Source organism: Mauremys mutica, chromosome 20 (assembly GCF_020497125.1).
Source record: "Mauremys mutica isolate MM-2020 ecotype Southern chromosome 20, ASM2049712v1, whole genome shotgun sequence".
In the NCBI taxonomy this organism is placed as follows: Eukaryota; Metazoa; Chordata; order Testudines; family Geoemydidae; genus Mauremys; species Mauremys mutica.
The window spans coordinates 12,275,367-12,288,211 of NC_059091.1; the positions used below are offsets into that span (position 1 = coordinate 12,275,367).

At 56.4% G+C, this 12,845-nt stretch overlaps 1 protein-coding gene across 1 annotated transcript; it reads right to left on the reverse strand.

Moving 5' to 3' along the window:
* Positions 1-554: 554 nt before the first annotated feature.
* On the reverse strand, positions 555-8,093 carry LOC123353781 (hepatic lectin-like). Its single transcript, XM_044995191.1, has 4 exons — positions 8,044-8,093; positions 6,250-6,350; positions 4,242-4,387; positions 555-665 (listed from the first exon to the last, which is right to left on the reverse strand). Exons 1-4 carry the CDS (start codon positions 8,091-8,093, stop codon positions 555-557), a joined length of 408 nt encoding a protein of 135 aa, XP_044851126.1.
* Between the last annotated feature and the right edge of the window lie 4,752 nt (positions 8,094-12,845).

Sequence of the window (12,845 nt, forward strand, 5' to 3'; positions counted from 1 at the left end):
CCAAATGAATGTGGGGACAGAGACAGCATTACCTGCTCACAGGGCAGGCATCATGATTGGACCACTAGAGGATAACAACCTACTACTAGTTAATGGCATAAGTGGGGGAGGGCTGCGCTGTTGAAGGCCCTGCTGCAGGGGTAGAGGCTGCTACCCACACACGCCATGGCAGCACAAGCTTCCCCTCACCACAATGTCTCAGACCAGACCAGCCTTGGAGAGACCCCTCTGTAGGCTGAGAGGGGTGCTATGTCCCTGTGACCCATTCCGTCCTCCGTACATTGGCTGTGATGGCCAACAAGCACCCAAGCTCATTTCATACAGAGGGCACCCAGCAGCAATGCCATTTGGTCACTAGAGACCTGGGCCAGATTGCAAACAGTGACCTGCGGGGACCGATAAAGCCTCGAGCCGTTCAGTCCTCAGGGCATGAAATCAAAACTGAGTGGCTCCATCCCTGGCCTCAGCCTTGGAGCTACTGAGGTAGAAAACACCTGCAGGGGCAGCTGGGGAAGGCCAGGGCAGGAATGGGAGAGCAGAGGATCGCCCCATGCTTACGTAAATACCGCAGAAGTGTTGTCCACCCAGCGCCAGGTGCCTTCAGTCCCTTGGTCAGTGAAGCCGATCCAGTGCCGAATGGAACGAGCTTTAATATCCAAGTAATCCTAGAGAGGATGACACAGAGAATTGGGTGGTTAGAACTGAGGCCAGATCCTGAGGCATCTCCCATGGCAGGAACTTACCCCAAGGGATGACCTGGGCACTCAGTGCTGCATATGCCAGAGGAGGAGGCAAGGAGCCCGATTCTCCTCTCCCTCCAGGGAAGGGTGTGGGGGGTGGAGAGACGTCAGTGGAGGAGCAGGGGTTGGCGATGGTCTCGGCCTGCTGTGGGGAGAGGAGGGCCCCGAGCCTGGGGGATGGATGGTGTTGGAACCAGGGGGGGAGGGTATTGGGTCCTGCAGTGGGACAGAGGGGGCTGTGGTATAGATCACCCACACACCGCACCAAACAGATCCCAACCCTGCAGTCAAACTCGGGCACAACCCAGCAGGGGAGGGTAATGCACAGGAGGGCCTGTTGTATTCATTTAGCTGGAATATACAGGCCTAAGGTGTTAGCAGAACTCAGCCGTTGGCCGACATTAAACAGCGCTAACCCGGCCTGCTCGCTTCCCTTAAAAACCCTTTTAACCTTTGATCAAAGACAAAGGGAAGAGGGAAAAAACCAGGGAAAGCCTTTTGAACGGTAAAGCACCGAGCCAGGCTTTCAGTCCGCCAGCCTCCCTTGGGCCCATCCCCTTGAGCTGCAGAGTTTTTACAAGAAACCCGCCCTCCTTGTGTGACAGGCTCTTACCCCCTGGCCCAGATTAAACATTTGTGAGCCCTGGCACCCGGACTGTGGCCCTGCCCCCTGCTCCGCCCATGCTTGGCCGCAAGGCCCCACCCCTGCTCAGGCCTCTTCCTCTCCAAGGCCCCACCCACCGCTCGCACGGTTGGGAGGGAGCGGAGTCAGCGGCAGGCAGGGCCTCGGTGAGAGGCCGGGTGGGGATGGGGCGTTGGCGCAAAGTGTGGGCGGAACACAGGGGGCAGGTGTGATGAAGTGGGAGGTTTCTTGTTTTTTTCCAATGGTTTGCATGCAGAGCGAGTGGGACTCAGTTTCCCTGGGTGTTACTGGTTTAACGAGGTGAGGGGAGAGGGAGTTTGTTGTTACAGAGGACCGGCGACTGAACTTGGGACCCCGGCCAATGGCCTGGAGAATGGACACCCCAGCGACTGGTGACCTGGGGTTGTGGTCACCGGGAGGCCCAGCTCAGAAGTCGCAGCCAGTTCTGGCCAGTGGGAGGACAATGGGCTATGAAGAGAGGACCCCGTGACCTGACCAGCTGGTTCCAGCCAGAGGACAGGAGATGAGAGGAGGCCCAGGCAACCCTGCTTACCTGGAGAGAAGACAATGGACAGAGCCGGGGCTTGGGGGAGGTGATATCGGATGCTCAGCTGGGAAGCAGGGGGGCTCTGGGCTGGAGAGAGAGAGCAGGGAGAGCCCACCTGGATGCAGGGGAGACTGGGATGTGCTGTGCTGAGGGAGGCCAGGCCCGAGGGCCCTGAGTGTTTCCTATGCCATGTTCAGACACTCAATAAACCCTCCTGTTTTACGCTGGCTGAGAGTCGCTCCGGTCTAGAGAACAGGGTTGCATTATTCCCTCTGGGAGTGGAGGCCCTGGGGGTCCAGAGCACGTGGACTCCCTGAGGGGGCCCACGGTGAGAAACAGGTGTGCTGATGCTCAGAGAGGTGCAGTTCCAGGAGCTGGAGAGGTTTAATCCCTGAGAGAGACTGGACCCCCGAGAAGGGCTGTCACACTGAAGGGGATTCCCCCCAGGGACTCCACGGGGCCAAGAGAGGGCACAACCTGTGAGTCCGTGACAGCAGGGCCACAGTCCGGGTGCCACGGCCCCTTCTAAGTGTGGGCCCGGCGCCATTGTAAACCCGGCACTGTCTCTTAGATGGTCTCAGAGCTGGTAACAACCATCCTGCTGCTGAGACAGGCTGGAGTGGCTGTTGTTACAGTCCGACCTGTTTCATCCCAGCTGGTGGTTGGGATTAGCTGGAGCCGGTAGAGGCGACATCATCTGGGTCCTTCTCTCCAGCCCCATCTGGTCAGGATGTCTCAGGCTCAGGATGACAAAGGTCTCAGGTCCCAAAAGATGTGGGGGAGGGGAGAACCATGATGGTGAAGCTCGTTCTAGAAGCCTAATTTTCTCCCCAAAGTCTCTTTCAGGTCCCCAAAAGGGAGCGATGGGTGGAACAGCCCATCCCCTCATTCCTTTGACCACCAAGTAGGTTTAATCTCCAGCACTGGATTCACTCCTTTCTGGTTCCACACATTTCTTGTTTGCCAGGCGTGATCTGAACCCAGTCGGTGAGTTACAGCAGGAGGCTCTTTCGTTTGGACTAACTCCATCTGTCTCCCGTTTGGGACCTTTTCCCATCAACCCTGGTTACTCTCGGTCATTGTACCATCTCAGGAACGCTCACAAACTTTTACAGCTGCGTTCACAGTGAGGGTAAATTTGTCAGGCCAGTTATTAAGACCAGGTGCAGCAGGAGATAAGGGTGAGCGTTACGAATGCACCGTCCGAGTTCCCCTTTCCAAAGGGCCGTTACACTTTGAAAGTGACTGCAAAAAACCTGCTCAGGGATGACCTCCCTCATCCCTGTGGGTATCAGAGGTGCAGGGACTAACCTAAGCCATTCCTGCTTTTCCCTCCCATACGCCCAGCAGAGCCAGCCAGGGCCTGGTCTGGTTCAAGCCTCAGCAGAATTGTCACCCAAGTTCCTGTTTCAGGATCTTTGGGCTGGATCCCCAGCTGATGTCAACCGGGATCACATGGATAACAGCTGCTGTGCACCAGCCAAGGTGCTGGCCCATTCCTGGCGCTGGAAATCACTGACCAAAGAAATACATTCACTACTACAGGTGCCGACTCTGTGGGTGCTCTGGGGCTGAAGCATCCATGGGGAAAAAACAGTGGGTGCTAAGCACCCACCAGCCACCCATCCATCAGTTGTTTGGCCACCCTGCTGCTGATCAACTGTTTGGCAGCCAGTGGGAGGTGGTTAGGGGAGGGGGCGGAGCAGGGGTGGGATGAGGCGGGGCAAGGGCGGGGTCTTGGGGGAAGGGGTGGGGCAGGGGCGAGAATAGGCAGGGGGAAAGGCAGGGCCTTGGGGGAAGGGGTGGAGTTGAGGCAGGGCCGAGGTGGGGCACCCACCTGGAAAAATTAAAATCATCACCTGTGGCACTACAGTCAAGTCCTGGCTCTTCTCTCCCAGCAGACACCCCTGGGCTCTGCAGTCTGGTGGGAATCCACCTCTGGCAAGATAGTTTCGTGTTCCCAGCGCCCCAGGGAGTCTGACTACCCTGCCCGGAAACCTCCTCTCTTATCTGCCGAGCAGCTCTGCTTTCTGAGCCCTCCTCAAACCTCCCCACCGTTTCCTCCACATCATCCCTTCTCTGTGCTGCTGCCCCAAGTCCCTCCTGCCCCCGCTGGGCAAAATTCACCCCAGGGGTGGGGCAGGGCTAGCCCTTGTCACTGCTGGAGACCTGGAGTCCTGCTCCAGCCCTGCACCAGGAACTCCCACCGTTCCTTTCTTCCCGTCAGGCCCAAACAGCGCCAAAGCCTCATGCCGGCCCTCTGCCCAGGGGTCATTACACCCCAGGGAGAGGTTGGGCTGAGTGTTCGTACCTGCTCCCTTTGGTCGTTGATCACCACCAGATCAGCATTCTGGGCTAAGCAGGAGTTTCTCGCTGCCTCCCAGGTCTGGTTAGCCCAGGAGAAAAGGTAGCACCTCCCTTGGTCCTGGTCCCAGCCCGACTGGCACCAGGGAACACCTGCCGCAGAGAACACAGCTGTGAACCCCTCCCCCATTACTCGCCAATGAGGGGCCAATCCCCTCTCTCACACGCCGATGAGGGGCTGATCCCTCCGCCCCATGTGCCATGAGGGGCCGATCAATCCCTCACACGTGCCGATCAGGAGCCTATCCACCTCATCTCACGTGCCAACAAGGGGCCGATCCCCCGACCCCATGTACTGACGAATGGCAGATCCCTCCCCCTCATGTGCCGATGGGGGGGCCGAACCCTGCCACGCCAGGTGACGACGAGGGGCTCATCCCTCCCCACCACATGGCGATGACGGGCCAATCCCCCCACCCAACGTGCCAATGAGGGACTAACCCCCCACCATGTGCCGACGAGGGCCCGATCCCACCCTCCCCACGTGCCGGCCAGCAACCGATCCCTCTCCCCACACGCACTGCTGAGGGGCCAATCCTTCCCCCCGCAGACACAGAGCACAGGCCAGACCACAGCAGGTGTGGGTATTCCACAGGAAACCTAAGCCACAAGTGAAAGCAGAAGCTACAGGTGGAGACATGGGGCACAGGCAGCCCCTCCATCCATCCTTATGGGCTCTGCTCTCATAGGGCGAGTGGCAGGTCCCCATTCCCAGGTCCGAGCCCCCACCCCTGGCACTAATGGGGGATTCTGCAGCCCCACAACCCAACTAGGGGGGACCCCCCACCCCAGCTAGAATGTGACACTGCATTTGGATTCTCCCCACTCTGCTCTCACCTGCTGTGCTCCTCTGGGTTGTGGGGCCAGGGTCTCCTGGCTTGGTGGGAGAAGGGGTGGCCTGTGAAACTGAGCATGGCCTGACTTGCATCCGACCAAGTGGGTATTCACCCATGAAAGCTCATGCTCCAAAACGTCTGTTAGTCTATAAGGTGCCACAGGATTCTTTGCTGCTTGAGCACGGCCTGTGTTAGTCTCAGGGCTATTGATAGGATACACCCCCCCCACCCCCGCAGGGTGCTGATCACCGCACCTCCCTGCACTCCAGGGGATGATGCTGCAGCACCCCAACCCTGCCTAGTGCCTGATCCCCATCTCCCTGCATCCCTAAACCAGATCAAGACTTTCCAGCATCTTTCTCCCCCACCTCATCTGCAGGCTGAACCACCCCTGATCCCTACATTCCTAAACTGGAAGGAGACACTGCAGTACCCTGACCCCTGTCCCTGCTGGGTGCTCATCCCCCTCCCTACGCCCCATGTGGTGCCATCCCTGTTCTCAGTGCACAGGCTGAGACATTAAGGAAAGGAAAACTAAGAACATTCAAGAGGAGCCCAGAGAGCTCCTCCCATTTACCCCTGACCTTACCTGCCGGGCCCCCCTTGGTTGTGGGGCTGGGGTCCCTGGCCATGTCTGAAGATGGGACCATCTAAGAAACTGAGCAGAGACCCAGTGTGAGCCTCAGGGACATCACCCGCCTCTCCCAGTGGGTGGGTTGGCAGCTTCTCAGGCCGGTCTGTCAACTCTGTCAAATCCCAGCGAGGGGCTCCCCCAGCCCATTGGGGCTCTCACCTCCTTGGGGCAGGGATGAGCAGGATTTGGGGAGGGGAGAATCTCAAACCCTAATAATAATAATGCCTCCCCCTTCTCATCAGTAGAGCATGCAAAGCACTTTGTGAAGGGGGTCAGGCTCATGAGCACCATTTTACAGATGGGGAAACTGAGGCACAGGGCATTGCTGTGACTTGCCTAAGGTCACACAGGTGGAATAGAACCCTGGTCTTCTAGGGCTTAGTCCCATTCTGTCTCTACTAGTCCATGCTGTCTCAGAAGGTGCCTAGCTCTCACCAGACCAGCTCTGGTGGGGGTAGGGGGTCCAGGTCATGGTGGCTACTCACGGTAGAGGAGGTAGAGGAGGACCAGGGTCATCAGGAGCAGTTTGATGGCCACGATGATCAGGGTAGGGATCACCAGCTGCCAGTTCGTGAGAAGGGGGGATCTGGAAAGGGGGGAAATGGCTCTGATAATCCTGTCCTGGCCACACTCTAGATTTTACCCCACCCCCAGCACTGAATGGGACACACTTTCAATCAAGCCTGACAATAATTAAAGAGGCAGGGATCGGTGTGTAGCATCTTTAGCTAAAAGAGCTTTTCTCCCCACTGTGTCTCAGGCATTTGAGTTAAATGTGCACCCACAAAAATGAAAAGGATGAAGCCAAAGGGACAAACTCTGCTCCCAGTTACACCAGTGTAAATCTAGCCTGAAGGCAACAGTGTGACTCAGGATTTACACTGGTGTAAATGGGAGCAGACGTTGGGTCAAATAGTTTCCAAACCTTTGGAGGAAAATAATCATGTCACTTGCCAGGCAGTGAAGTTTCCCTAGGTGTGACCCTGTCAGTCCTGCCAGCCAGCTCCTCACTAACCCTTGGGGCTTCCAGGGATGGTAGGGTAGGTGAGACCCCCATTTCTGATCTGGTTTTGAAAAGAGGAAAAAAACAAACTGCTTTTTGAACTTTCTTCCAGCACCACAAAGGAGCAAAAAGGGAAGGAACCCAACTGCCACCCCCAGGAAATGAGCAACACATGAAGCAGCAGGTTCCTCATCAGCCAGCAAAGGAGCTGGTTTGTCTCACCACAGAGAGGGGACAGACCCCAGCCCATGTTCCTGGGTCCTCCTGGTCCCACTGAGGTTCTCCAGGTGGGTTGGGCATCTGCTCTGGGTCCCCTCGGATCTCTCAGTCGTGCAGGCATCTTCCCCTCTGGGGCCAAGGGTAGAGGACTGGGTGGGTGCCCCGTGTGCTCTGCTGTTATCTCCCACTGGGCTTCCTGCCCCATAAGGCGGTGGCTTATACACGCATGACTCAAGTACTCCCATGGTGCGGCCTGCGTGGCAATGTCAGAGCACCGCCCATCACCCTACCTCCTGCGTGGGGCGGTGGTGACCCTGAGTGAGTCACGCCTTCAAAAAGGGAAGAGCCTTGCTAGGTCCCATCTGGTCCATCGTCCCAGAGCAGGACTGTTCTCCCCAGGCTAGTTTTACAGATAACATAACCGGGTGGGTTGTCAGGATCAAACCCTAGACCTGTAGCAGCTATACTCAGACGCCAAATTAGCGCTCAGCATTACCCAAGAAAGCCACAGTAGAGTGAATTCATTGTTTCATTTGCTATAGGACCCTATAATCATATTTAAACAGTATGTCAGTTTTATATATATTTGTCACAGCACAATGACTGACCAAGTATCACTATTTTATCAACTACAATTGGTTAATTACATAGTAAAAGCATCCTGGTAAGTTAATAACTTAGATTGGTTAATAATTATGGAAGCAAGACCTGAAGCAGCTAGTGATGAGCTGCAGGGGGTGGGGAGGAGGTTTCAGGGCCAGACGGTCTTTACATAGACACACCTGCTCGGCCTGGGTATCCAGCAGACAGAGCTGCATTGCCCACATCATCCGTTTTGGCTGGTGCTGGGTTACAAATCACTTTTCAATGCAGGGGACTGAAATGTTTTTATCCTGATTGTGGGAGGAACGGGCAGCAGAACTGTGCTTAGCCGGCCCTGGCTGACGGGGTCCCCCTCCGCCGAACTGAGCTCACAAAGCAGGGGGTTGGATGCCAGAGCCCAGTGTTGAGGGAGAAGGGCCAGGGCTGGGCCAGGCCAGTTTAAAGATAGAGATACCTAGACTCCATCAGGTCCACGGGCTGCTTAGATCTGTTGTGGGGCAGCATTTCTGCGGAATAGGTGGCTCGGCCTGCACTAGTGGTGAGGTTCCCCCGCTGAGGTCACAGTAGAGAGGCAGGAGGCAGCAGAAGGGGATGGCACAGGGCCAGCGGCGACGGAGCAGATGGCACAGTGTGGTGAACGGTGACACGAACAACAGCAGCAGAGTGAATGACACGCAGCAGCAGCAGCAGCAGCGGGCAGTGAAGGTGTTACTCAATTCCCCCCCCGTGTGAACGCACGTGAAGGCACCGCTGGGCTCTGGGTCTCCACAGACCAAGGACAGCAGCTGTGAGTGGGGTGTGGCAGAGGGAGAGGGGAGTGTGTGTTAAAAGGACATTTGTTTGTTGGATTTTCACACCGTGGTGAAAAACGGAGGCAAAGGACACGGCCCAATGTCCTCGGGGGTGGGAGTTTTGCTCATGGTCAGATGTGTTTGAATCATGGTTGTGGGTGTTTCTCCCAATTAATGCCAGGTTCCTTCCCCCTTTTTATTAAATGTTCTCTGCCACGCACAGACTCAGTGCTCGTGAAAGGGGAAGTGTTGCCTCTTACAGGCGCCTTGTAGGGTTTGATTTTCCCAGATTACTGGGTGGGGGCTGTGGATATTAAACCCAGCCCTGGTGGCTGCCGACTCCAGCTTGCAGAAGGGCACAGTTCTATCACACCGTGTTTTTCTGAGTAAGGGTTTCCAGGTGTCTGGTTTTCAACCGGAAAGTCCAGTCGAAAAGGGAACCTGGCAGTGTCCGGCCAGCGGTGCTGACTAGCCCCTGACACTCCAGTTAATCGCAATAAGGAGCCTCCGCCACCGGGGGCAGGACGAGCAGAAGCTGCTGGTACCTGGAGGAGCACATGGGAACGGGGGAGCGGGGTACTGGCAGCTCCTCTGTCCTGCCCCATTCACTCCCTGACCGCAACTTCCCCGCCCCCGCCCTGCCCTACTCACCCCCAACCCCAGAATGCAGCTCCCCCTCCCCCACCTTACCCCACTCAGCCCCCAACCCCCAGAGCGTGGCTCCCACTTCCCCATCCTGCCCCACTCACACTCGACCATCGGAGCTCGGGTTCCCCTCCCTCGTCCTGCCCCATCCTGCCCCACTCACCCCAACCCCAGAGCACAGATCCCCCTCCCCTGCCCCACCCCACTCAGCCCCCAATCCCCAGAGCATGGCTCCCCCTCCCTTATCCTGCCCCACCCACTCACCCCCAACCCCAGAGTGCAACTCCCCCTACCTGGCCCTACCCCACTCAGCCCCCGACCCCCAGAGCGTGGCTCCCTCTCCCTCATCCTGCCCCATTCACCCCCCAATCCCCAAAGCATGGCTTCCCCTGCCCTGTCCTTCCCACTCATCCCCCAACCCCAGAGTGCAGCTCCACTTTCCCCATCCTGCCCGTCTCACCCCCAACCATGGGGCAAGGCTCCCCCTCCCCCATCTTGCCCGACTCACCTCTTGACCCCTGGAGCATGGCTCCTCCTCCCCCATCCTGTCCCAATCACCCCCCACCCCTGGAGCAGTGCTCTCTTTGCCCCGTGCTGCCCCACTGACCCCCCCCCACCCCATGGCCCTGGAGCATGGCTCTTCCTACCCTGTCCTGCCCCACTACACCCCCCAACCCCCGGAGCATGGTTCCCCCTCCCCCGCTCCTCCTCCTCCACTCACCTCCCCACTCCCAGAGTGCAGCTCCCCCTCCCCTGTACTGCCTCACTCACCCCCCCAGGCCCCCAGAGCATGGCTCCCTCTCCCTCACTCACCCATGGAGTGCAGCTCCCCCTCCCCCATCCTGCCCCATTCACCCCACACCCCCGGAGCACAGCTTGAACGATGGGTTGCCAGGTGTACGGTGCAGGGGTGGAAGGCAGCAAAGTTTTTTAAGTGGGTGGATCCGTTTGGAGCCGGGTCCACCCTTGCCCGAGGGCTGGGCGAGAGGAAGTCACCCACGTGCGAGGAAAGGGCCACCCACTGGGACTGCTCTGAGGGGAATCCAAGCCTCAGCACCTGGATCTCCGAAGGGTTTCAAGCTCCGGAAATCTGAACAGACACCAGCCACTGCCCCAAGCCTGGGGTGCCCAGGCTCACTCTCAGGGCACAGACGTTCCCTGTAGCTCCCCCTTCCGAGCGTTGGACCCAGCTGTCCGCCCCCCTCTGGCCACAGCACTGACCCTTCAGACTCCCCTGTACTTAAACCAGCCTCCCCCAGAACTCAGCCCAAAAGGTGCCACGCTTCTGACCTACAGTTTAACCCTCTCAGGGACATGCCTCGGTTGAGAAGCAGTTACACACACGCTCACAGACACACAGACACACACACACACGCTCTTTGTTCAGTCTATCAGCTTTATGTTCGTTATATTTAATCATGTAAAGCCCAGCAGAGCACAACTCACACAAAGCAACGAGAAATGCGGGGGGGGACGAGGTTAATATCTTTGACTGGACCAACTTCTGGTACAAGCTTTTGTGCAACTCTGAGCCCTTCTTCAGCTCTGGCGAAGGAAGCAGAGCGAGCAAAATCCAAGCTGGCACAGACCGTTAAGCAGAAGGGGTCATACGCGGTGGGGGCGGTCACTGGAAATGAAGGGGGCAATTGGGGGGAAGAGTATTATGCATAAAGGGTTTGAGGTGGGCAGCACGGTGTGTTACCAAACGGTTGTAATGAGCCATAAAACCAGCGTCCCTGGTAAGCGCGTGGCTTTTGGTGTCTAGCAGCCTCGCCGTTTGAAAGCGTTGTGCCGTTTGCCTTTGAGGACAAGTATGGGAAGGTCAGCTAGGGAGCGATCGCTTTGAGAAAAGCGTTCCTGCACGGGTGAGACAGTGGTTTTGCCTTTGATCATTTGTCTGTGTGAGTTCATTGGCGAAAATGAACAATACACACATAAAACAGCCTAAAAGCAGATGCTAAATAGTATAGTCAATGGCTTGCCCGCGCTTTGGCTTGTTATGAAATATATTCAAGAGACCAAACAATCAATACCAGTCAAGTTTATTGCTAAAAGCCAGTAATCAATCACGGGTTTCAGAGTAGCAGCCGTGTTAGACTGTATCCACAAAAAGAACAGGAGTCCTTGTGGCACCTTAGAGACTTAGAGCTTGGCTACACTCGGAATTTCAAAGTGCTGCCGCGGGAGCGCTGCTGTGGCAGCGCTTTGAAGTGTGAGTGTGGTCGCAGCGCATGTACTCCACCTCCCCGTGGGGATTAGCTTGCAGCGCTGCGAGCCGCGCTCCCAGCGCTGCGGCACTGTTTACACTGGTGCTTTACAGCGCTGTATCTTCCAGTGCTCAGGGGGGTGTTTTTTTCACACCCTGAGTGAGAAAGTTGCAGCGCTGTAAAGCGCCAGTGTAGCCAAGGCCTAACAAATTTATTTGAGCATAAGCTTTCGTGGGCTACAGCCCACTTCATGGGATGCATAGAATGGAACATCTAGTGAGGAGATATATATACGCAGACAGAGAGCATGAAAAGGTGGGAGTTAATTGGCTTCTCAGAGTTGGTAAGACAACTCCCACCTTTTCATGCTCTCTGTATGCGTATATATATCTCCTCACTAGATGTTCCATTCTATGCATCCCATGAAGTGGGCTGTAGCCCACGAAAGCTCATGCTCAAATAAATGTGTTAGTCTCTAAGGTGCCACAAGTCCTCCTGTTCTTTTTAAGTAATCATATACTACAGGCAGAAAGGTTGAACAGTATTACCAGTTTCTGGGCAGCCATATAATACAGCACCAGGAGGAGTTATCCCATCACTAGAGGAAATCCACCTCCCCGAGACAGGTAGCGCTAAATCAATGGAAGAATTATTCCACCGATTGAGCCCTCCACACTAGTGTAGCCCAGCCCTTAATCTGGTGCAAGGTGGCTCTGTCCCTGAGAAAGCTCCTCCCTGGGTGTCCCTTTCCAAACTCCTGCTTCTTTTGTTCTGCCTTGTGGTAACTTTCCATTACTTCCAAGCCTCCCTCACCTTGGACAAGAGCAGAAAGCAGCATCTCCCAGGCAGAAGAAACGCATTGTCCCACGGTGTTTAACGTAATGTTGCATGCTGGTCCGTCCCCATTGTGTCTGGCCTGGCAGAGACATGCCGACCCTGCTACCTCCTGGGGCATCCACACACACGTAGGCATTCCATGACCCAGTCATTTCATGGTATAGTGTCATACAATCATCCAAAATTCAGAAGTGATACAGCCTGAGCCCTTACAAGAGGAAACTGAGGCATGGGGAAGGGAGTTGTCCAAGGTCCCAGGATGAAGCAGGGAAGAGAACCCATGTGTGCTGTGTTCCAGCCTGATGCCCTACCCACTAGGACACACTGCAGAAATACCATCCCCCTAGGGATACAGAACAACCCCTAGCTTCCAGCAAGAGTTGTGCAATGGGGCGCATCACCAAGAGAACACAGCTTGGGGAGACTATCAATCTGGAGGAGGCAGGGCCTGGTCCCACCAGTCAGCCCGTGGCTCAGGAAGGGCGTGGGCTGGCGGCTGAGCCAGGCTCTAGCAGAGCCAGGCCTTTTCGCAGATCCAGTAGTCGGTCCAGTAGCAGTTTATGTCGTTCCAGCGCCCGTCGATCGCCATGGTGCCACAGTCCTCGTCGCTGGAGTCATTGGGCTCCCCGGTGCTCCAGAAGCTGTGAAGAAGAGTAAAGCCCCATGGAGACCACAGCGGGGAGCAAGGGGTGGAGCAGGGGGGCATGGAGCCTTTCACTCCACGTACCTGAGTTTCAGAGGGGAGCCATCCACCCAGAGCCATTGATTTTCCACTT